The sequence below is a fragment of the Colobus angolensis genome, unplaced genomic scaffold (assembly GCF_000951035.1).
Source record: "Colobus angolensis palliatus isolate OR3802 unplaced genomic scaffold, Cang.pa_1.0 Scaffold511, whole genome shotgun sequence".
Lineage (NCBI taxonomy): Eukaryota > Metazoa > Chordata > Mammalia > Primates > Cercopithecidae > Colobus > Colobus angolensis.
Genome location: NW_012118611.1, coordinates 249,545 through 272,520, shown reverse-complemented (window position 1 = coordinate 272,520; position 22,976 = coordinate 249,545). Strand labels below are relative to the sequence as shown.

At 55.6% G+C, this 22,976-nt stretch overlaps 1 protein-coding gene across 1 annotated transcript in view; it reads left to right on the top strand.

The window, feature by feature from the left end:
* OBSCN (obscurin, cytoskeletal calmodulin and titin-interacting RhoGEF) overlaps positions 1-22,976 on the top strand; it is a gene marked incomplete at its 5' end in the record, with an annotated part of 166,694 nt that overhangs the window by 123,212 nt on the left and 20,506 nt on the right. The window contains 15 exon segments of the mRNA XM_011960527.1: positions 406-528; positions 646-785; positions 1,336-1,536; positions 1,681-1,763; positions 2,252-2,425; positions 3,328-3,484; positions 3,886-4,002; positions 4,104-4,268; positions 4,475-4,633; positions 4,817-4,994; positions 5,529-5,642; positions 13,315-13,482; positions 14,239-14,341; positions 14,724-14,853; positions 17,021-17,132. Coding sequence (XP_011815917.1) covers positions 406-528; positions 646-785; positions 1,336-1,536; positions 1,681-1,763; positions 2,252-2,425; positions 3,328-3,484; positions 3,886-4,002; positions 4,104-4,268; positions 4,475-4,633; positions 4,817-4,994; positions 5,529-5,642; positions 13,315-13,482; positions 14,239-14,341; positions 14,724-14,853; positions 17,021-17,132 — 2,124 coding nt within the window.

Below are 22,976 nucleotides of genomic sequence, written 5' to 3'. Positions count from 1 at the left end.
TGAGAACAGAGGCAACACAGCCCCGCTTTGGACCCATGGCCCCTTCTGCAGCCTGATGCCCAAGTCTGGCCTCTGCTGACTCTGTCCCCAGTGCCCCTCATCCACTGTCCACTCTCAGTCCCCACTGTGCCCTCTGTCTCTGGACATTCTCAGCCCCCTGGTCATGCCTTGGCTTGACACTAACGAGCCAGAGTGACTCCTCATCCTGGCCAGTTGCCACCGGCCTCCTGCCCTGCCAGCCACTGAGTCTCATCATCTCCCTGCTAGACATCAGCACCATGCGGGGGAGGCTTGGCTGTTTGTTCACCATTGGCTCCCAGGGCCCAAGATGGGTCTACAGCATGGGGTGCTTGGTACACATCTGAGGGGCATCCAGCAACCTGAGCAGAGTGTTTGTATCCCCAGGAGAGCCTCTGGCTGCCAAGGAGGCCCTCAGACACCTGTCCCTTGCTGAGGTGGGCACAGAGGAGTTCCTGCAGAAACTGACCTCCCAGATCACCGAGATGGTATCGGCCAAGATCACACAGGGTAAGGGGCAGTGGCCCATGTCCCAGGGTCACTAGGATGTGTCTGGGGTGTTTGCCCTTCCCCCGAGCCCTGGAGAGCCAGAGGCAGGCCAGGGTGTCATGATCCTTACACCCCCAGCCAAGCTGCAGGTGCCTGGAGGTGACAGCGATGATGACTCCAAGACACCATCTGCATCCCCCCGCCACGGCCGATCACGGCCATCCTCCAGCATCCAGGAGTCTTCCTCAGAGTCAGAGGATGGCGACTCCCGAGGCGAGGTGGGCAGCTGGAATCCTCTGGGAGCAGGGCAGGGAGAGGCCCTGACCTTCCTGAAGAGAAGGTGAAGGGTGGAGAGGGGCTCAGGAGGTAGGACTCCCATGGGACTTTAGGGAGGTGGGACCCCAGCAAGTTGCAGGAACTGGTGAGAACAGGATCTTCTCCACACGGTGTCCTGCGGAGATTTGCCTTCCTGGAGAGCCATTTGTTTGGTTCATTCATTCACTCCTTCATTCCTTCAAAGGAGAATGTGTCTCAGACCTCCAGTATACCAGGCACCCTGTTAGGGCTTGGGGTGGGTGTGGAGACGGGGAGAAGGTAAACAAGTAACTGAGTGTAGGCAGTCCAGGCCTGGAGACCCCAGGGCTGTGGTGACCTCTAGGGTTGGGGGTGGGGCAGGGGAGGTCTCTCACATTCCTGCTGTTCTGCGTGGGACAGGAACCAGGCGTGTGCATGCTGACTGGGGATCCCTGCCCTGTGGCTTGGGATCTCGGCAGACCCAGCTGGCACCTCCCAGGTCTCACCACATTAGCACCCCCACCCCCCTCTCAGATCTTTGACATCTACGTGGTCACCGCCGATTACCTGCCCCTGGGGGCTGAGCAGGATGCCATCGCACTGCGGGAAGGCCAGTACGTGGAGGTTCTGGATGCAGCCCACCCACTGCGCTGGCTCGTCCGCACCAAGCCCACCAAGTCCAGCCCCTCACGGCAGGGCTGGGTGTCACCAGCCTACCTGGACAGGAGGCTCAAGGTACCTGAATGGCCAGGCAGGAGGGGTCCTCGGGGTCCTGGAGGCCCCTAGGAGGGGCGTCCCAATTTGAGGGGCGAGAACCCAATCCACACAGGGCAGGGCCAGAGTTCAGCACCCCGACCAAATACTCCTGTCCCTCACCAGCTGTCACCTGAGTGGGGGCCTGCTGAGGCCCCTGAGTTCCCCGGGGAGGCCGTGTCTGAAGATGAATACAAGTCAAGGCTGAGGTGAGTGGCTGCTGGGCCGGAGGTGGTGGCACTGGCATCCCACCGACTGGACAGTCTCCCAAAGGAGCTGGCCGCTTGCCCTGGCTCTGGGTCCAGGCCCTAACCCTGGAGGTCTTGGGGTCATGGCCATGCTGATTCCTCTGCAGGGGCCTCTGAAACAGTGCTCCTGTGTGAGCCTGTCAGGGACAGGTAGGGGCCAAGGACAGCAGAGCAGGCCCAGAGCTGCCTGGGTTCCCACAGCTGCCCTCCCAGTCTTGCACTGGCAGGACCCATCTGGGTTGCTTCCTGGTGTTGGGACCGGCTTCCTGGTGTTGTCCGAGAGGGAGCCTCTCTCCACCTGCTCTCCCACTTCCTGTGAGCAGGCGACAGGCTGCGCAGCAGGAGGCGCTCCCATTTAGCATCTGAGGGATCGGGAGCCTCGTGGCCCGCAGTCCCTGCATGGGAAGCAGGAGCTCCGTGGTCCCTTATGGCGGCCCCCTCCTGCCCAGCTCTGTGATCCAGGAGCTACTGAGTTCTGAGCAGGCCTTCGTGGAGGAGCTGCAGTTCCTGCAGAGCCACCACCTACAGTACCTGGAGCACTGCCCCCACGTGCCCGCAGCTGTGGCCGGCCAGAAGGCAGTCATCTTCCGCAATGTGCGGGACATCGGCCTCTTTCACAGCAGGTGGGTGGGTGGGGCCACACACACACACACACACACACGTCCATGCATAGACGCACTGTAGGGCCAGGCCTCCTGCAGGTGGGTTGGAGCCAAGGAGGGAGAGAACCTGTACTGACTTGATTTATCCCTCAGCGTACCTCCCCTCAGAAACCCAGACATGTGTACCTGGCTTACTCGTGGGAAGCCCTGCGGTGCACCAACAGCTAACTGGCATGTGCACAAGCCCACGTGCATGCACACCCTCACACGTGTGCACACATGAACACACACATGTGTACAGGTGTAGCCTTTAACAGCATATACCCATGTGCATGGCACATGTGCACATCTGTAAATGCACACACATGCACACAGTACACACATACACCCATATACATGTATACATCACCTGTGTGCCCACAGTGCATACCTATAGACATGTGCATACACATATATGCCTGTGTACATGTATACATGTTATACACATGGACACACATATGTCTCCACACTATTTTTGCACACCTATGCATGTGCACTTCTGCACACATGTGCACACCCAGCATGTACATGCCCACCCTTTCATCTGAATACTTGACTACATGTGCACATGCATATAACACACAGCATCTCCTTCCCCCACCACCTGCCTGTGTATGCAGCCACATGTGCTCATACACATTTACATGCCTCCACAAATGTGCATGCCCACATACGTGTACACATGTAATATTCATATGAGCTTTCATACACGGCACACAAGCACTTCTTTGCATATCCACACATGTCTGCATGCATACTCTCACAAACCCCAGGAGCCACAGGCCCCAGCCCTTGTGCAGGCCCAGCTTCCTCCCAGAGGTGAGGGCTCAGGGCCGGGCTATGGAGCTGAGGCTGAGTCCTGATGCCATCCCCCTTCACAGCAGCTTCCTGCAGGAGCTGCAGCAATGTGACACGGACGACGACGTGGCCATGTGCTTCATCAAGAACCAAGCAGCCTTTGAGCAGTACCTGGAGTTCCTGGTGGGGCGCGTGCAGGCTGAGTCGGTGGTCGTCAGCACGGCCATCCAGGAGTTCTACAAGGTGCCCATGCCTGAGCTCATGGACTCCTGAACCTCAGTGCCTGCCCTTGGCTCCCTCTGAAGGCTCACTGAGCCCAGGCGTCCTCCAAGGTTCATCCTGGCCTGCCCACATCAGAACCTGAGTTCATCCCCGACCTTGCCACTGCCCACAGCCTCCCTGCGGCCCCCTTGGGCCTCAGTTCAGAAATGCGGGTGGAGCTCCTTCTGCAGCCCTGTGCTCCTGGGCAGGCCATTTCAGCAGCCCAAGTCCTGTGCTTGTCACCTGTCAGTAGGTGATGACAGCTGTCACCTGGGGTGCAGTTTGTGTGTGCACCCTGGGGACCCACCCTCCAGCTCTCAGGAACACAGCCATCAGGGGGCCTTGCATTCCTGCCCTAAAACCCACCCTCGTGGTTCCCACAGAAATATGCAGAGGAGGCCCTGTCGGCAGGGGACCCCTCTCAGCCCCCACCGCCACCTCTACAACACTACCTGGAGCAGCCGGTGGAGCGGGTGCAGCGATACCAGGCCTTGCTGAAGGTGGGCACCACCTCCCCTGCCCCACCTCCTCTGCTCAGGCTGGGTCTTTTGGGGTCCAGCCTGTGGAGCAGTCTGAACTCTGACCTTCGTCCCGGCCCCAGGAGCTGATCCGCAACAAGGCGCGGAACAGACAGAACTGCGCGTTGCTGGAGCAGGCCTATGCCGTGGTGTCTGCCCTGCCGCAGCGCGCCGAGAACCAGCTGCACGTGTCCCTCATGGAGAAGTACCCGGGCACCCTGGAGGCCCTGGGCGAGCCCATCCGCCAGGTTGGGGAGGGGCAGGGGCCGGGGCCGGGAGATGCGTGTGAGGTGGGTGGATATTGGGGTGTTGGGGGCTTGCATCTGGGGCTGCCAGGAAGTAGAGGTGTGTGCATGAGTTGGGCAGGGCACTGGGTACTTGGGTGGCTGTGGGGTCTGCACCTCTGGGCAGTCTGGCCCAACACAGGCTGACCGCAGTCTACACACTCCCCCAGGGCCACTTCATCGTGTGGGAGGGTGCGCCAGGGGCCCGAATGCCCTGGAAGGGCCACAACCGTCACGTGTTCCTCTTCCGCAACCACCTGGTAATCTGCAAGCCCCGGCGAGACTCCCGCACCGATACCTTCAGCTACGTGTTCCGGAACATGATGAAGGTATGTGGGCTCCGGGCTGCTGGGCGGGGCTCCCTGTCCCTCAGCTCCGGGGTGGATGCCAGTGGCCACGCCTGCAGCCGCTGGTCCAGTGTGGCCTGAATGTTTCCTCATCGAGTCACACATCCGTTGAGGATGGTCAGCCCGTGTCCCCATCCCTGTGCTGACACCCTCCCCTACCCACAGCTGAGCAGCATCGACCTGAATGACCAGGTGGAGGGGGATGACCGTGCCTTTGAGGTGTGGCAGGAGCGAGAGGACTCGGTGCGCAAGTACCTGCTGCAGGCACGGACAGCCATTATCAAGAACTCGTGGGTGAAGGAGATCTGTGGCATCCAGCAGCGTCTGGCCCTGCCTGTGTGGCGTGAGTGTCCACCTCCCTGGGGGCCCAGGTGGCTGAGCCGGGATGGGGCACCCAAGCCTGTTCCTGTAGCCGCACAGGTCCCTACGTGGGTGGGTGTGGGGGTGGGCTCGTTCCTAGGACAGACGGCTCAACCAGCCTGTGGCATGTGACTACTACAGCCTCATGGGGAGCCCCTGGGCTGGGTGTTGATTGGCCCTGACCCAAGGTCGGGGATACCATGGGGGCCCCAAGCTCAAGGCATCCACCCAGATCATGTCAGGGGCTGTGAGGGTCTGGCAGCCCAGGATCTGCTTCCTCAACCAGAACAGAATCTTCCCCGGAGCCCCCACTGCTCTCTGTTTAACACACGCCTGCCTCACTCACCTGACTCTGGATGGGGACCTTGGATGAGGGGTGACAGGGGACAGTCCCCATAGTGGCCACACCATCGGATGTGGGGCTCGTGGTGCAGGGCAGGTGACCTGCCAGGTGCACCTGGGGGTGCCGCAGCCCAGTGTCCCCCCACAGAGCACTCAGGGCCATGTGTGTCCTCAGGGCCCCCAGACTTTGAAGAGGAGCTGGCCGACTGCACAGCCGAGCTGGGTGAGACAGTCAAGCTGGCCTGCCGCGTGACGGGCACACCCAAGCCTGTCATCAGCTGGTACAAAGGTAAACCCCGGGGCCGGGGGCTGTGGCCTTCCTGTCCAAGATGCTGGCCCTGCAACAGAAAAGAGCCTCCCAAGAGAAACAGGCTGTGAGGGCTGGGGACCCAGTATGGGATTTGGCCGGGAGTCTGGGGCATGAAGGACAGGCCTCATATGTTCACTTGCCACCTGCCTTCCAAATCAAAGGCAGCATGGTTGGGGACACAGAGATGCTGAGACGTGGAGAGGAGGGAGTTCAGTGGGGGGACTCGGCTCTGCAAAGCTGCTAGTCCCATAGTCAGGGCTGATTGCGGCCAATGGGCCCAGGTTAAAGTAGCTGCTAGGAGAGCCACCTAGGGAAAGGTCCAGGTGGCACTAAGCATGAACTTCCAGTTGTCCCCTACCGGGGGCATCATTTCTCCCAGTGACAGCATGTGACGACATGCACAGGGTGGTGCCAACCAGGTGCTTCCCTGTCCATTGTGTCCAGGGTTTTGCAGGCTCAGCCATGGAATCGTGGCTCACTGCTCTATGGTGGGCCTTGGGCTCCAGCCCTTCTGGAAGCCAAGCTGATGCTGTATGGCCCAGGGACCCCCAGGAATCTCAGAAATCTCACGGTCAGCATAGATGATCCCATGTGGCCCAGGGATCCCAAGGAGAACAGATGCTTTTACCAGGCAGGATATCCCAAGGGCCTGAGATCACCTCCTAGGAACTGGGGACCTCTCCCTGGGGAGCATCGATCCTCCCCTGTGCTGGAGCCATGTCGGGTTTGAGCAGCAGAGGGACACAGTTTGGCTCTGTCATCTGTCACCTTGGCTGTAATGCCAGGAACCTGCTGGGGAGGGCCAAGAGGGGACCTGGGACACCAGCCTGGGAGTCACCGTGCTGGAGCTGGGGACCCGGGCTCAGGGATGGCTGTGGATTCCAGGGGTGTAAGGCTGAGCTGGCCCGATTTGCTGATAGGGTGGCTGGCTATGTGGAAAGAACTTGGCATCCAGATGTGCACACAGTTGGGGCTGGACATCCACCAGGGTGGTTCTGTTTGCAAAGGTAGAAGGCTGGGCAGAGGCACGGTGGTGTGCAGACAGGGCTGGGTGGGAGGAAGAAGCACCAGGCCTGGGAGGGCTCTGCAGAGTCGAGGTGCCTGCAGTGATGCTGGCAGAGGGGCCGAGGGGTGGTTGGAGAAGTACAAGTAAGGCTCAGAAGAGGGATGTGGCCGGAGGCGACGAATGGGACGTTGTCAGCTCACAGAGCATCTGACCTGCCAGTCGATGCAGACGCAGAGTGCGTGTAGAGGGGGTGAGGCCCAAGCACCCAGGCTTGAGAGCCCCCACTTCCAGAGTCTGCAGAAATGAGGGGACGTGAACCCAGGGGAAGGAGTGGCCAGGGAAATGGGGGCCCAGGAAGCCAGCCAGGGAGAGGCCATCGGGGAGTGGGCAGGGGCATCCAGGGCTGCCAGGGTCCCCAGAACTGTGGAACCTCCCATTCTACCCTTCACACACGTGCAAGTCAGCCTGTCACAGTTTACACACATACACGTTACACACACTTGTACACACACGTACATAGAGACACAGAGATACATGCTACACACTCATTCATATGTACATACACACCACATATATATGCATTACACACACATATACATTAACACTATATGTGTAATATACATAGATGTACACCACACATACAGATACTACACATACATGCATAGTATACAATACATATACACAAATACATACCATACACATGAATATGTACATAGATACACATTATACAGGTACACATACATGCACACAACCACATGCACATGCATCATGCACAAATGCACACTACATGTACCTATACAACTACATATATACACAGATACATGCAAACGTGCACTATACACATACACAGATACATGCACATTACACACACAAGTACACACTTTACATATGCACACACACTATACAGCTACACGTACATGTATGTACACACTATACACATATATAAATATGCATATTAGAGACCACACATATGTGCACACAGATAATACTGCACACATACACATATATACACAGCCACATACCATACACAATACACATGCACAGATACATGCAACACACATGCATGCTACACACATAGACACCACACATTTATATTCATAAATACTACACACTCGTCTGCATGCATACATACACAGTACACATATATACACAGATCCACCATACACATAGGTACACACAGGCATATGTAGTACACACATATCTGCATGTGAACATGCACAAATGCTACATATACACGTATATACATGTATAGTTATTTGCACACACACAGAAGACATAAGACATCCAAGACAGAAATGATTCATCACTCAACATGAGGCAGCAGCCAGAACAGGCTCTTGCCACAGCTCTCAGGGGTAGTGTGGGAGAAACCTGCACATGCATGTGCTGCACCATGGATTTCAGGGGCTGCATCTCATCACCTTGGGTGTCTCCAGGGAGGGAGGCATCTCTGCTCCACTGTCCTGGAATGTCTCCTTGGTGAGCACTGCTGTCTGGAGCATCTGGGCTGCAGGAGCTGGCCAACCGTGGGGCATTGTGCCCCAAGAGACCCAGCTCCACCCTATTTCCACAGGCTCCAGCCCCTCGGGGATTTTCCCACACTTGTGCCCAGCCCTCAGCCATCCTGGCTAATCTGACTGACGCTGGCTGGTACGCCGTCTTTCCAGTCTAACTCAGGCTGCATTTAATCAAGCCTCTCAGCAGGGGAGATGCCAACCTGTGGGACTGCCCTGGACCACCCCAAGACACCAGCCACCACGTGTGTGGCTTCCACACAGGAAGTCTTGAGAACACAGTTATTGTTTACAATTTGGGGACTCCTAGGAAGGCACACATCAGTACTGATTGATGGTACCTCCCAGATGACCCCCCAGGGGGTCACCTGGGCTGTCAGGTTAACCTCATCTGGCCTGGCTGACCGGCCTCCAAGCCCCCAGTTCAGTCCTTATAACCTAGTGCTGTCCTGGTGTTGCAGACACCATCCAGGCACTCAGCCCTTCCTGTTCTCACTGTCCACAGCAGCTGGGCCCGCGGGTCTGCCTATGACTGAGGATGGGGCTTGAGAGGAAGGACTCCAGGGAGTTTTGCCTGCGTGTGTTGGGAGGGGCCATCCCGGTGTCCACTGGTGAGAGCTGATGAACACAGTGGCTTGGAGGGCTGCCCTGGGATACTTCTGGAGGAAGGCTCAAATGGGTCGTTAACGCCTGCTCCCTGGGGTCTTAGGAGCTTCCCTCCTGCCACCTGTCCAGACCTCTCCTCCGGGAGGTTAGGTTCAAGAGGAACAAAATCTTTTTTATCAAAGCCTGCCAGAAGCCAGTTGAATGCCCTGAGCCCCGCTCCCTTTGGACCAGGCTGCCACCGAGGGTTGGTCATGGCAGAGCCTGGGTTTCCCTGTGGATGGAGGCCCTCCCCTTTCCCTTGCTTCGTAACCACCAGTAGGCAGCTTGCACGAGAGAGCTCCTCTCTGGGGACAGCTGCCCTTGGTGACTGGACTGCCTTCCAAAGGTCCATAGGCCAAGAGGAGGTGGGCGCAGTCAGACTGCCGTCCCCTTGCTGAGTGGCTCTTATGGTAGATATCAGAGGACATCAAACTGCAGGAGGTGTGCGTGGCACATGCCTTCATGGTGTGGCTGGAGACCCAAAGCAGCCTCACAGCAGGTAGGCCTCCACAGAGGGCCTGGAGAGGGACAGCTGGCCTAGGGGCCATGGAGAGCATTCCCCTCGGCCCTCCGCAGGTTCACTGAACAATCAGCTTGCAAAAGACAAACAGATAGGAGGAAAGGCAGACACATTTATTGAATGTGTAGACACTGGATCCTTCAGAATGAAGACCAAAGACCCAGAAGAAGCTGTCTATTTTAATGCTTAGGTTCCATAAAGTATGGACAACTGTGCCGAAATAGGATTGGGCAAATAGGGTTGGATCTAGTGAGAACAGACTGAGTGGGGACATCCTGCTAGGCCTGTGTGTCTGGATTCTTCCTGGCCTTCTGAGCAGTGTCCTTTCCTTCTGAGTGAGAAGCAGGACCCTTGCTGGTATGGGGGTCTTGGATCTACAGCCAAACAAGGTAGGTCCGATCATTTCTTCATGGCCAAGTTTTACACAGAAAGATGGAGAGAAAGTTGGAGTCCTATTTTTAGGCTTTGTGGCTGACTTTAGAGAAAAAGGTGTTCTGGTTTCTATGACCCGCCTTGGGGAAGAGGGATTCTAGTTTCTATGGCAGCCTGGGAGGAGAATGAGGAGCTAGAGACAGGAGGGGAGGAGAAAGTCAGAGAGATAATTTTGCTTCTGAGGCTGCTTGGGAGGCCCTCATTTTGGGGTCTTGTTTTCTGAGCCCCAACACTGGGTTCATAGGAGCAGTCTGCCAGGATAGAGAGTGGGTTCACCACGTACAATGTATTCTCCTCTCCCGTAGGCTTGAGAATGTCTCTCCAGGATGTCCTCAGTCTGACATGTGATGTAGATTCTGCGTCTGTACCCTGCCTGTGGTGGGGCTCAGTGATGTGGTGTCCTGGGGGCTCTACACAGGAGCCTTGGCAGTCTGGCCAGGGTGTCCCCATCAGTAGCCTTGATTCACTTCATTGTTCATTGCCCCAGGAAGAGGTGTCTTTAACCTGCCAGCCTATTTAAAATTATCTCTGAGCCTGGCATGGTGTCACATGCCTGTGATTTTGGCTGCTTGGCAGGCCGTGGCAGGAGGAGTCCATGCACTCCCTGCCGTGTCCCCTCTGCCTTCCCTTGGGTGAGTCTGTTGTCTCAGGGAAGTTGCTTGAGCCAGGAAAGGATCTGTGGTATAGAGGGGATGGAAGGGGTTAGAGGACAGTGACGGAACGAGACACACCTCCGTGGCTCAGCCAACCATGGAGGCAGGACCCTGTCTCTACCGCAAACACATAGATCCCCTACTGTCACCCCCAGAAGAATGGAAGGCCAGCATGCTGGATGCAGGAGGCTGCTCCACAAGACGCCCAAGCTGTGGCCATTCTTCCTGAGTGCGGGCTTGGTGCCCATCCTCTCCCCTCTGAACCAGCCAGAGCTAGATGGGCTGAGCCCTCTCCTGCCTCGCCCATCGTGGCTGCTGGTGGCCCTACCCGAGCACTCAGTTCAGGCATGAGTGTCCGTGGCTGTGGTCTGAACAGGGTCGGAATCTTCTTCAGATCCAGCGCTGGCTCTGGCATTTATTGTGAAATGGCTGAACTGAGGCTGAACCAGCAAAGTCCCTGGCAGGGATTGGAGAAAGAGCGCCAACCAAGGCACCGCCCAGGTGTCTGTGTTTGAACCCACTCCTCAGTTCTCAGACTGCAACTACCTGCCTAGTTTCTCTCCTTAGCAGGACAACAAAGTAGAGAAAGAGATCCACAGGGCCACTTCTTCTTTTCCTTCCAGAAGGCCATGCCTCTGACAGTGTCACTTCCCTGTCCCCAAAATTGTAAATCAAAAACTGTGAAGGGCCCAAAATTTTACCCCACTTGCAATCTTGCAAGCCAGCCTGCCAGCCAGATGTAGACAAAAGACACAAGACTCATGAGTCAGAGACAAAGACTTTTTACCAGCAGTGCCTCGGTGTCTCTCATCATTGCCCCCACCCGTTTCTGTGAGGAGGCGATGGAACCAGGTGTTAGTTGCATGCAGGGGTTGCCCCACGAGAGAGAAATCCTGAATCTTAGGAGACTTGGAGCTCTTTTTATGGGGCTGCTGGTGCATCTGCCCATGCTTCACTCCAGAGATAGTGGATGACTTCCTACCCTGGGATGCAGAGATGTCTCCCAGGGAAGGAATGGAAGGGTTTTGTCTCTGTTGCCCTGGAACACAGCCAGGCAGACGGGCATCTTCTGCTTCACTCTCCTTACTTTCTACTCTATTCTCTTCTTCTTCTTCTATTCTAAACCTGGCTGTGAGTGCCTTTGCTCAGAGGGCTGAAATGTGGAATCTGAATTCCAGGGAGAATTGTTTTCTCACAGCAAGATGAGGACAGAGCTGTTGGTAGCGTGGCGGCCCTGACAGTAGCTTTGGGGGAGAGAAATGGAGCCCAGGGGATGGGCTTAGTGGGGATGGGAAGAGATGTCCTGGAGGGTGTGAGCACAGCTCCTTTCTGGAGTTGCCATAAAGGGGTGCAGAGATCTGAGGTGGTAACTAGAAGGTTTTTGAAAAAAATTATTTAAGATTATTTCTGAGCTGGGTGGGGTCGCTCACACCTATAGTCCCAGCTACTCAGGAGGCCAAGCGGGGAGGATCGCTTGAGCCCAGAAGTTTGAGACCAGCATGGGCAACAGAGTGAGGCCCTGTCGCTACAAAAAGTTAAAAAAAATTAGCCAGGCATGGTGGCGCACCTGAGGCGGGAGAATCACTTGCGCCCAGAAGGTCGAGGCTGCAGTGAGCTGTGATGGCCCCACTGCACTCCAGCCTGGGCAACAGAGCAAGACTCCATCTCTACAAATATATATGTGTATGTGTGTGCGTGTGTATGTGTGTGTGTATAATGTATATATATGTGTGTGTATATATATAATATATATCTCTTATAGTGCTATACAAATCATAAGTCAGTGCTGGTTGTGACCTTTGTGATTTAAGCAATCTGTGGGGCACACCCGACAGTGGGGCACACCCGACACTATTGGAATGTGAATCGATGCTGTTTTATATATTTAGACGTTATGTAGGAAGGAGTTCTCCACAGTGAGAGGCCGTGCCTTCCGGTCCCTCACCTGGGGAGGAAGCATGCCTTGGCCAGAGAGGTGTAGTCAGTTGTGTGTTCATACCAAGGTGATTTACTTCACTTTCTTCAGTCTTCAGATATTCATATTAAAAGGCTGTGCATTTGGAGGCATGAGGATGTGGCCTGGGAGAGGAGAGTGGAGCTGGGGGTGAGACTTTGGGCTGCCGTGTTCTCCACAGGAGCAGCTGCAGGGAGAGAAGACATGGAGGGCTGTGGGCAGTGATTTAGAGAAGGGGCTGCAGGCCCTAGACTGGGCAGGCAGGGGTGAAGAGGAGATCAAGGTGCTGTGAGCTGGGGTGCAGTCAGTGCTTTAGAGGTCCTCGGAACATTGCAGGACTGCTGAGAGCTGGGGTGACCAAGGACTCAGCTGCCCATAGAGGATGTACTCTGTGGGGCTCAGGTCCCCTGGCCTGCCCTGCCCCCTGCCTCTAGCTAGTGTCCGAGGTGGACAGAGAAAGAGACAGACAGAGTGAGAGACAGAGACACGGAGACACAGAGAGACAGAAAGGCGCAAAAGGCACAGACGGAAAAACAGATAAAGACAGAGACGTGGAGTCAGAGACAGACACAAAGGCAGAGACAACAAGAGACAGAAAGAGAGACAGAGACAGAAACTAGAAACAGACACAGAGACAGAGACAAAGAAAGAAGCTGAGTCCGAGACAGACGAAGAAAGACGGAGACAGAGAGGCAGAGACACAGAGAGAATGGGAGCTCGTGTCAGCCTCTCCCTCCAGGGTTACAGGTCAACCTGGAAGCTGGACCCGGCAGGGAGCCCGTGCCTGGCCCTTGTGCTGCAAGTGTGGCCCCTCCGTCCCCACCCCGACCATGACTGCAGCCCCCAGGCCAGGCCCAGCTTCTCCCCACTAATGGAGTGAGCCCCTGGGTCCCCACCTGAGTGATGGCCCCTGCTTGTCCTTTCCAGATGGGAAACCAGTGCAGGTGGACCCCCACCACATCCTCATTGAAGACCCTGATGGCTCATGTGCCCTCATCCTGGACAGCCTGACCAGTGTAGACTCTGGTCAGTACATGTGCTTCGCGGCCAGCGCCGCTGGCAACTGCAGTACCCTGGGCAAGATCCTGGTGCAAGGTTAGCCCGGAGGCCTTCCTGGGGGAGGAGCCACCCTGACCCTCCCACCATGGCAGGCCCAGCTGCGGCGGGGTGGTGGGACAGTGGGGTGGACATCCAACCATGTTCTGAGGGGATCACTGGGGGCTCATAGAGGGCACTGGGAGGGGTGGGGACCCCGCAGCCCCTTCCCTGGCATCAGCCTCAGCTCCGTCATGGCATCTCTATGTCTCTCTGTATCTGATGCACTGTGTCTATTTCTGTCTTTGTCCATATCTGTATGTCTCTATCTCTGTCCTTTGATCTCTGTCTCTGTCACCCTGTCTCTGTATGTCTTTTTTCTGTTTCTGTCCTTCTGTCTCTGTTTGTCTGTCTCTATCTGTGTGTCTCTCTGTCTCTCTATCTTTCTGTCTCTGTTTCTCCATCTGTCTCTCTGTCTCTGTTTCTTTATCTCTGGTCTCGATGTCTATGTCTCTCTCTCTTTCTGTCTCTATCTCTGTCTCAATTTCTCTTTCTCTGTCTCTTTCTGTCTGTTTTTCCATCTCTATCTCTTTGTCTCTATCTCTACTTTTCTCTCTGTATTTCTTTCTCTGTCTCTCCTTCTCTGTATCTTTATCTCTCTCTGTTTCTCCATCTCTCTTTCTGTCTCTGTGTCTCTTTCTTTGTAAGTCTTTCTGTTTCTGTCTCTATCTCTATCTCTATATCTGTCTCTGTCTCTCTGTCTCTATGTTTCTATCTGTCTCTCTCTCTTTGTCTCTTCCCTCCACAACCCCACAGTCCCACCACGGTTCATGAACCAGGTCCGGGCCTCGCCCTTTGTGGAGGGAGAGGATGCCCAGTTCACCTGCACCATCGAAGGCGCCCCATACCCGCAGATCAGGTGGGGCCCAGGCCTGCCTGGGGATGGGGCATGAGGGGGCCGGCTCCCACCTGGAGCATGGGGCACGGACCATGTGTTCCCGTGTCAGGGCTGGGCTGGACATGGCCACTGGCCTTCAGCTGAGAATGGGCTTCGTGGGGCTCTGGTTCATTCTGGATGTGGGACACCCCTCAGCCGGGAGGACACGGCCAGGCTGTGTCTTGGTTTCTGGAAGGGTGGGCTCTCTGAGGACCCCTGGGGTCTAAAGGCAGGGCAGCTGGGTCGTGAGCACAGGTAGCACAGCCAGGTTTGGCCCTGAGACAGGACATAGGAGGATGTCGCCGGTGGGGTAGAGCATGGCCCGAGTCCTGCCTGCCTCACGTGCCCTCCGGGTGGATTCCAGGTGGTACAAGGACGGGGCCCTGCTGACCCCTGGCAGCAAGTTCCAGACACTGAGTGAGCCTCGCAGCGGCCTGCTAGTTCTGGTGATCCGGGCGGCTGGCAAGGAGGACCTGGGGCTCTACGAGTGTGAGGTGAGGGTTGCAGGAGTCAGGACCTGCCTCGGGGCCCAGGCCATCCGTGCCGGCCATCCTCTGGGGTCTGATTGTGGAGGGGCTTAAGAGCCCAGGCCCTGTCCTCAAGGTGGAGGGCTCTTGGCAGAGGCCAGGGGACACCATACCACTGCTACACCTTTCCTTGATGACAGGTCAGAGGCCACCATACCACTCTCACCCCCCACCGTCACAGGCAGGGGCCACCATGCCACTGTCACTGTCTTCCCTGGCCACACTACTGCCCCATGCCCTGGCCTTATTCTTCCTCTGCCCCAAAGCCTCTCCTCAGCTCCCATGTCAATCTGGATGCCTTCCTTGGCTTCCCTGGCCATTTCAAGGATGCCACTTGGTTTTTGCCTTTGGGGAACCCGGCATGGCCTCATGAATTTTGTCATTCATGTCAAATGGAGTGTCAGTCATCCAGTGTAGCCTGGCCCTGCTCAGGTACCTTTTACCTGTGAAGATGTCCAGCCTACAGGTGGACAGAGCTGCCTTCTGCTCCAGCCACTGTGTCTGCAGGGCTGGGGCAGGGGCTTCCCAGGGTGGGGCCCAGTCCCAGTCCTCCAGCCCTTCAAAGCCTGCAGTGGTTGTGGTGGTCATGGTGGCTGTGTGCCAACTGTAGGTGCCCCAGACCCCAGGCACTGGCCTCTGTCCAGCTCCTCCATGGGCACTTGTCCGGCCACCACCCCCCACCATGTAGCTGCTGCTGTGAGCCTGTGGGGAGCCTGCTCCACACCGCTCTGGCTGGGGAAGCCAGAGACCCAAGTGAGCTCTTGATTTGCACTAATACCTTCACTAGCCACGCATGGGGATTTAAATTTAAATTTAAATCAACTAAAGTTAAATCCAAAGCTAGGTGCTGTTGCTCACGCCAGTAATCTCAACAATTTGGGAAGCCAAGGCAGAAAAATCCCTTGAGTTCATGAGTTTGAGACCAGCCTGGGCAACATATTGAAACCCTGTCTCTTAAACAGGGTTTATGTTTGTCTAACTGGTGTGTCATCTCACACCAGTTAGAATGGCAATCATTAAAAAATCAGGAAACAACAGGTGCTGGAGAGGATGTGGAGATATGGAACACTTTTACACTGTTGGTGGGACTGTAAACTAGTTCAACCATTGTGGAAAATAGGGTGGCGATTCCTCAAGGATCTAGAACTAGAAATAACATTTGACCCAGCCATCCCATTACTGGGGATATACCCAAAGGGTTATAAGTCATACTGCTATAAAGACACATGCACACGTATGTTTATTGTCCATCAGTGACAGACTGGATTAAGAAAATATGGCACATATACACCACGGAATACTATGCAGCCATAAAAAAGGATGAGTTCATGTCCTTTGTAAAGACATGGATGCAGCTGAAAACCATCATTCTCAGCAAACTATCGCAAGAACAGAAAACCAAATCCTGCATGTTCTGACTCATAGGTGGGAATTGAACAATGAAATCATTTGGACACAGGAAGGGGAACATCACACACCGGTCCTACTGTGGGGAGAGGGGAGGGGGGAGGGATAGCATTAGGAGATATACCTAATGTAAATGACTAGTTAATGGGTGCAGCGCACCAACATGGCACATGTATACATATGTAACAAACCTGCATGTTGTGCACATGTACCCTAGAACTTAAAGTATAATAAAAATAAATAAATAAAAGAAAATGCATAGGCAAAAAAAAACCTAAAAAATTACTCAGACACAATGGTGCACACTTGTAGTCCCAGCTACTCGGAAGATTGAGGTGAGAGGATCCCTCGAGCCCAGGAGTTGAAGGCTGCAGTGAGCTGAGATCGTGCCATTGCACTCCAACCTGGGTCACAGAGCGAGACCCAGTTTTAAAACATACATAAAATGAAGTTAAGTTCAGTTAAAGATTCGGTTCCCTGGCTGCTCTGGCCCCATGTCCCATGCTCAGAACTGCACGTGGACAGGGCAGACGGAGAGCATCCTCATCACTGCAGGGGACCCTAGGGCCATGTGGGTCCCCCAGGGATGCTGTGGCTGGGCTGGGGCCCTTCCCCTTGTGGGGGACACACCAGGATGGAGGCTGCCCATGCTCCCAACATGGCCACAGGGAGAGGGCCCTGCCCGTGAGAAGCCTTGGGCTCTGAGCCAGCCCTGCTGTCCTTGCAGCTGGTGAACCGGCTGGGCTCCACACGAGCTAGTGCAGAGCTGCACATTCAGAGCCCCACGCTGCAGGCCGGGGAGCAGTGCCACGGGGAGCAGTTCGCGGGGGCAGTGGAAGGTAAGTCCCACCCCTGTCCTCGCCACCAAGGCAGCTCCCCATGGCTCAGACCCAGGCTGGACCCTCACAGGCCTGGCCATGTCTGGGGGGACAAGACTCTCACCCTTCCCAGTCAGGGTCTGCTGCCTGGAGGACACTGGAGGAGGGCTGGGCTGGCATTGTGGGGCAGGGAGAGCCACAGATGGGAGATGAGGAGGCTGCTGCGGGCCAGGCACAGGTCCCAGCCCCTGGCTGGAGGCCGCACCTGTGTGGGCTGGTGGAGGGTGGGCCCTGAGCCCAGAGCCTGAGTGGAGGCTGGAGAGGTCACCCTGGGTGAGCGGGGTTCCCAAAGCCCTGCTGCGGTCCAGAGAGGGGAAGCCTGTGCACAGAGGCCAGGCCTACACCCAGGGCAGCTCGCCGGTGGTGGACAGGAGGCAGTGGGCAGGAGGCAGTGGGGAGGTTGTGGCAGGAACAGTAGGAAGGACGTCTCTGCAGAGGGCCAGGCCGCTGGGCCCCAGCTTGGCTCCCAGGAGAAGGGGCAAGTGTCAGGGGCCTGGCCCCTCTACTGAGGGTAGGGCTGGTTGTGGAGAGACCTGGCCTGGTCTGGGACTGCTCCTGGGTTCCTGGGAGGGCCTTGGGCTGCAGAATGACCTCACTAGAGATGGAAGGTGATGGGCCGGGGGAGAGGTGGGACACATCACCTCATTCCTCCAGGCTCCCAGATGCTTTATTCAGGGCAGGGGCAGCCAGGATGGGAAGGGGGTCATCGGGCATCCGTCTTGGGCTCCCAGTTGGGCTGCCCGTCTGGACAGGTTTTGAGCCTCCCATCCCTGGGGACATGCAAGTGGAGGCTGGTTCAACACCTGGCGGAGCTGCAACTCCCACTGTGGGTTGGAATACGTGTCCTCCAAGTCTTAAACATTGGCTCCTGCAACCCCACCTCAACTGTCTCTCCCAGTGCCCAGTGTCTGAAAGCCAGTTGCCCATCTGGACCCCGCAGAGTTGGGCCATCTTTGATGCCCTCCATGACCCTCAGGAAGACCCCTCCCTTGCTGGGCAAATGTCCTTGTTCCTCAGCCCACGCAGTGCCACGGGCACTGGCCAACCCCTGACTGCCAGTGCCCATGTCTGACGTGTCTCTGGGGGCCCTGTGACCTCCGTCAGCCCCACAACTGGTGGCCACAACACCACATACAACTGCTTCTGGAGCTGCCAGCACCCCAGCCTCCCATGAGTCTTGTGTCTCACGGCCAGGGAGGTGCCCAGCTGGGACACTGGGACACCCAGGGCTGCCTCTTGCTGGTGACAGGAGTGTCCTCCACAGTCGTTCACTTGGCTGTCACAAGTCTCTCTCTGGGTCTGGAGGAGGGGGTGGCAGGGGAGAGAGGCCACCAGTGCTGGACAGGGTGTTGGCACCTCGGCGAGGTAAGAATGCAGGTCCTTGAAGAGCCTGAAGCTGGAGCCAACACCTCCCCGCTTCTAACTCCTATCCTGCTGCTTCATCTTTAACCCAGCAGCTCTGCAGCCCGAACAGGCCCTGGCAGGCCTCTGTGGGGCGGGCGCTGCCCCCTTGCTTGTGGATCACGCTGCGCACGGCTGCACTCCTCCCATGGTCGCAAATACTCACTCTGGCCCACAGCCGATCAGGTGGCAGTTTAGGTACATGAATGAAGGTGCCAGAGAGTATATGGGCCCAGAGGTGCCTGGCTGTCAGCCCCAAGTACAGGGAGGATGAGTGGGGAGGCCCTGGATTTTCCCATCACTCTGCAGTTTCCATCACTGGCCTGCAGGTGGTGGACACCTTGGCTTTCTCTGAGGTCAGCTTAGTCTAAACACACAGAGCCTTTTGGTTAGATTTCATTCTCTCCTCCCATGGGCACTCCTCTCTCCAGGGGGAGCCTGTGAAATACACACTTACACATATGTATACATGTGCATGCACACACACATGCATGCACATACACACACTTGCACATGTGTGTGCCCAGAAATGCACAGTACGTGTGGCTTGCAAGTGTACATATAGATGCAGGTAGTCCCTGAAATTCACGTGCTTCTCATCTGAGACAGGTGTAAAGCCTTTCTCCACATGGCAATCTAGCAAAGCAGACGGTGTCCCACCCCCGACCCAGAGCTGTGAGGCCGTGTGCCCCAGGCTACGTTACTTGACTTTTCTGGGCCTCCTGCTTGTTTTTTTCCCTCAGGGTGCTGGGAAGGGTCACTGAGATGTGAAGGTGCTAGTGGCCTGTGGACTACCCACTGGCCAGCTGGCTAGGGCTGGGAGAGGGCCATCTTTGTGTCCTGATGATTCTGCCCGGGAGCTGCAGAGGAGGAGTCCTTGAGGTGAACTGAAAGGAGGAGCTGCCTGATCCCAGATGCGTCCCATCCCATATCTGGAACCACAGGCCCCATCCTGCTGGCTCTGGGGAGGAAGGCAGCTAGGAAAACCAGGAGAGACTATGGAGTATGTGGACTGAGGATGCTCCTATAGGGAGATTTGGGCTGACGCTCACTCGGAGCTCAGCACCCTGCCCAGGCATCCCCTGGGGCTGTTCTTGGCAGGACTTCTGTGGCTTTGTGCCACAAAGCTCAGGTGTGCCACTTTCAGGACTCCAGAGTCCCTCTCTCTTGAGGACTTTTTGTAACAGAGGCCCCAGCTACCTCAGCCTCAGTGTAGCTGCTGGCTCCCTATGCAGCCACAGGCCATGTATTCCCTTCTAGGACTTGGTTTCTGTGTCTGAGAAGTGGGATTGTAGGTCTGACAAATTCACAGGGCTTGCTTGGCACATGGGTTGAAGGAGAAGCTGGGATTTCTGTGCTGGGAGCATAGGTAGGGTCTTCATTCTCCCCTCAGACCCTCAAGACCCTGCAAGACCCTCGAGAGGGACAGTGGGTCCTGCCTTCACGAGGGGACACATTGTCCTCAGCCCTCATTCCACAGCCACTCAGGACAGGCATCGTCACCTCCATGTCAGAGACCAGAGAACTGGGGCTCTGAGTAGACAGCCTGCCCAGGGGCAGCTTAGCAGGTGACTATAATGCTGTGCCACTCAGATAGCTCAGCCCCCGGCACTGCTGGTCTGTAACCCTCGCTATTCCAACTGTTTTCTTTGTAGTCACTGAGCAAGAGACTAAAGTCCCCAAGAAAACCGTCATCATGTAAGTGCAGGCGTGTTCCTAACCTTCCTTCTGACTGCAGTGCCTCCTGCATGCCACTGACCTGCCTGGATCATGCCTGTGTGGCCTAGCCACCTGCTTGCCGCCTGTCTGCTCACATAACATTCACCCTCTGACTGCCAGCACCTTATAGGTACTTGCAGTCACCTTGCATAGGCGCCTTACCCTGGGGCCTCGATTACCTCCACACTTCACAGCTGTCTCTTCCAGGGCCTCAGTACACTCCATGGTCCCACTGTTTCAGCAGAGTAGACTTATTCCACACACTTCACAGTGGTTCATCCAGGGATTCATCAGGTGCTAGGCCTGAGAGCTGCTTTCCTCAGTGGGCCAGAGACAGAATTCTAATCCTCAGCACCCTGGGATTTACAACAGTGTTGTCCAACAGAACTTTCTGTGATGATAGAAATGTTCTATATTGGCTGGGCACAGTGGTGCACGCCTGTAATCCCAGCACTTTAGGAGGCCAAGGTCGGTGGATCACCTGAGGTCAGGAGTTCGAGACCAGCCTGGCCAACATGGTGAAACCCTGTCTCTACTAAAAATACAAAAATTAGCCGTGTGTGGTGGCGGGCCCTTGTAATCCCAGCTACTCGGGAGGCTGAGGCAGGAGAATTGCTTGAACCCGGGAGGCAGAAGTTGCAGTGAGCCAAGATCATGCCACCGCACTCCAGCGTGGGTAATAGAGCAGGCTCTGTCTCGAAAAAAATAAAAAGAAATGTTCTATATCTCCCCTGTCCACTACAGTAGCCACTAGCTACATGCGTCTTTTGAAGCATCTGGAATGTGTCTAGTGTGATTGAAGGACAAATTTTAAATTTTAATTTTTGTTCATTTGAATTTAATTTACATAGTACACTCATAGTGGACAGCACAGCCTTAGGGCCCTTAGAGGTCCCCTAAGCCTGATTTTCACATTTGGAAGATGGAGAAACTGAAGTTCAGGGAAGAGAGGAGGTTAGCTCCGGGTGGCTAATGATTGGAAGCCAGCGGAGATCCCACTTCCCCAGTGCCACGCCCACCGTCCCTTTCTTCATCCTTCAGTGCCTCAAGGATTTAGCAAAATCACACATGCTGCTGCTGCTGAAGTAACACAAGAGGACCAGAACTGGGTGAACCCATAAATGTAGGGTTGGTTTTGACCTGAATAATCTGAGAGGACTTCCAATAGAAGGTGTGTGCAGGTGGGAGTGATGGAAGAGCTTGCAAAAGCCAGGAGGCAGGAAAAACTGTGGTTTCCTAAAGCCAGATGGCTGAGAAGCTCCAGCACGGGAAAACTCTTAGTTCTCAAGGGGCCTACAACCTCCAAAAGGGGCCTTCAGTTGGCCCTATTATAGGAAAATCCCATTGCCAGACATTTGTTGAGATCCTGGGTTAACCCTTCCTTGGCTTTCTCCCTCCTTCCCTAAAGCAAGTTGCTCCTATGATGCCACCCCACAATAGATGGGACTGCCTGGATGCTCGTGAGCACCCCACTCCTGGAGGTATGCAACGGTGCCAGAGCCTCACATAGATTAGTTCTACATTTTGTCCCTTTGGGAGCACTATTATTATCTACATTTTATGGATAAGAAAATGGAGGAGCAGAGATGGAGCCAGAATGCCCCACTGGCAAAGCTTCAGAGGCAACTCATGCCTAGGGAAGGGAGGACCAGGTGATTTACAAGCATACAAGTCCACTCTGTTCCAGGCTTAGGAAGGTGGGAACCCTCACCATGCAAGAATAATTTACCCACTCAGCTTGAGGAACGGAGGGAGCCAACTGCATAGGCATAGCGCTGAACCCAAGGGTGGACCACACAGGGAGAGGCACCAGGGAGGCAGTAGACCCGAGAAGGAAACAGGGCTTGGAGGCAGACCCCATGTGCTGTGTTTGCAGTATCAGTACAGGATGCCCATGTGTCCTTGTGGGGGTAGCAGTGAGTCCAGCATTTGGGGGGATATTTAGGAGTCCCCATCCCCATCCACCTGTTGGGCTGCACTCAGCTTACCACCCTGCATCAGCAGACCGGGCAATGTGAGGTGAGCAGATGGGGCCTGGTCCAGGCTCTCGGCAACAAGCGTACTGCCCTAGAGCCTGGGTGTGAGGCAGGAAAGCAGCCTGTGGGCATGAGTGGGCCACATCTCTGAGCCTCAGCTTCCCCATCAGTTAAGTGGAATACATCACTCCCTCCTTAATAGCTGAGGGCTGGAGGAGGCAGGACCTGTCATTGCTGTGCACCCCAAGGGGTGGTCACACATCTCTGGGCTCATCCCTGGGAGCAACTGCTTCCAGATGGAGCCCTGAATTAGACAAAAGCAAAGCTAAACAAGAGAGAGGCAGTAGCTTGGACAAAGAAGACAGCTGGCAGTAGCTCACTTGGTGACAACTTTGTCACCTCATACATGCCACATTCCTTGTCCTGAGCTTGAGGGAAGTGCAGGGCTGAGGGAAAAATGAGTAATAGGCAGGGAACTGATACGTGTTGTGTGTTACTCAGCACGTTCTGCTTCCCTACCTGTTTTTTTTTTTTTTTGAGACGGAGTCTCGCTCTGTCTCCCGGGCTGGAGTGCAGTGGCCGGATCTCAGCTCACTGCAAGCTCCACCTCCCAGGTTCACGCCATTCCATTCTCCGGCCTCAGCCTCCCGAGTAGCTGGGACTACAGGCGCCCGCCACCTCGCCCGGCTAGTTTTTTGTATTTTTTTAG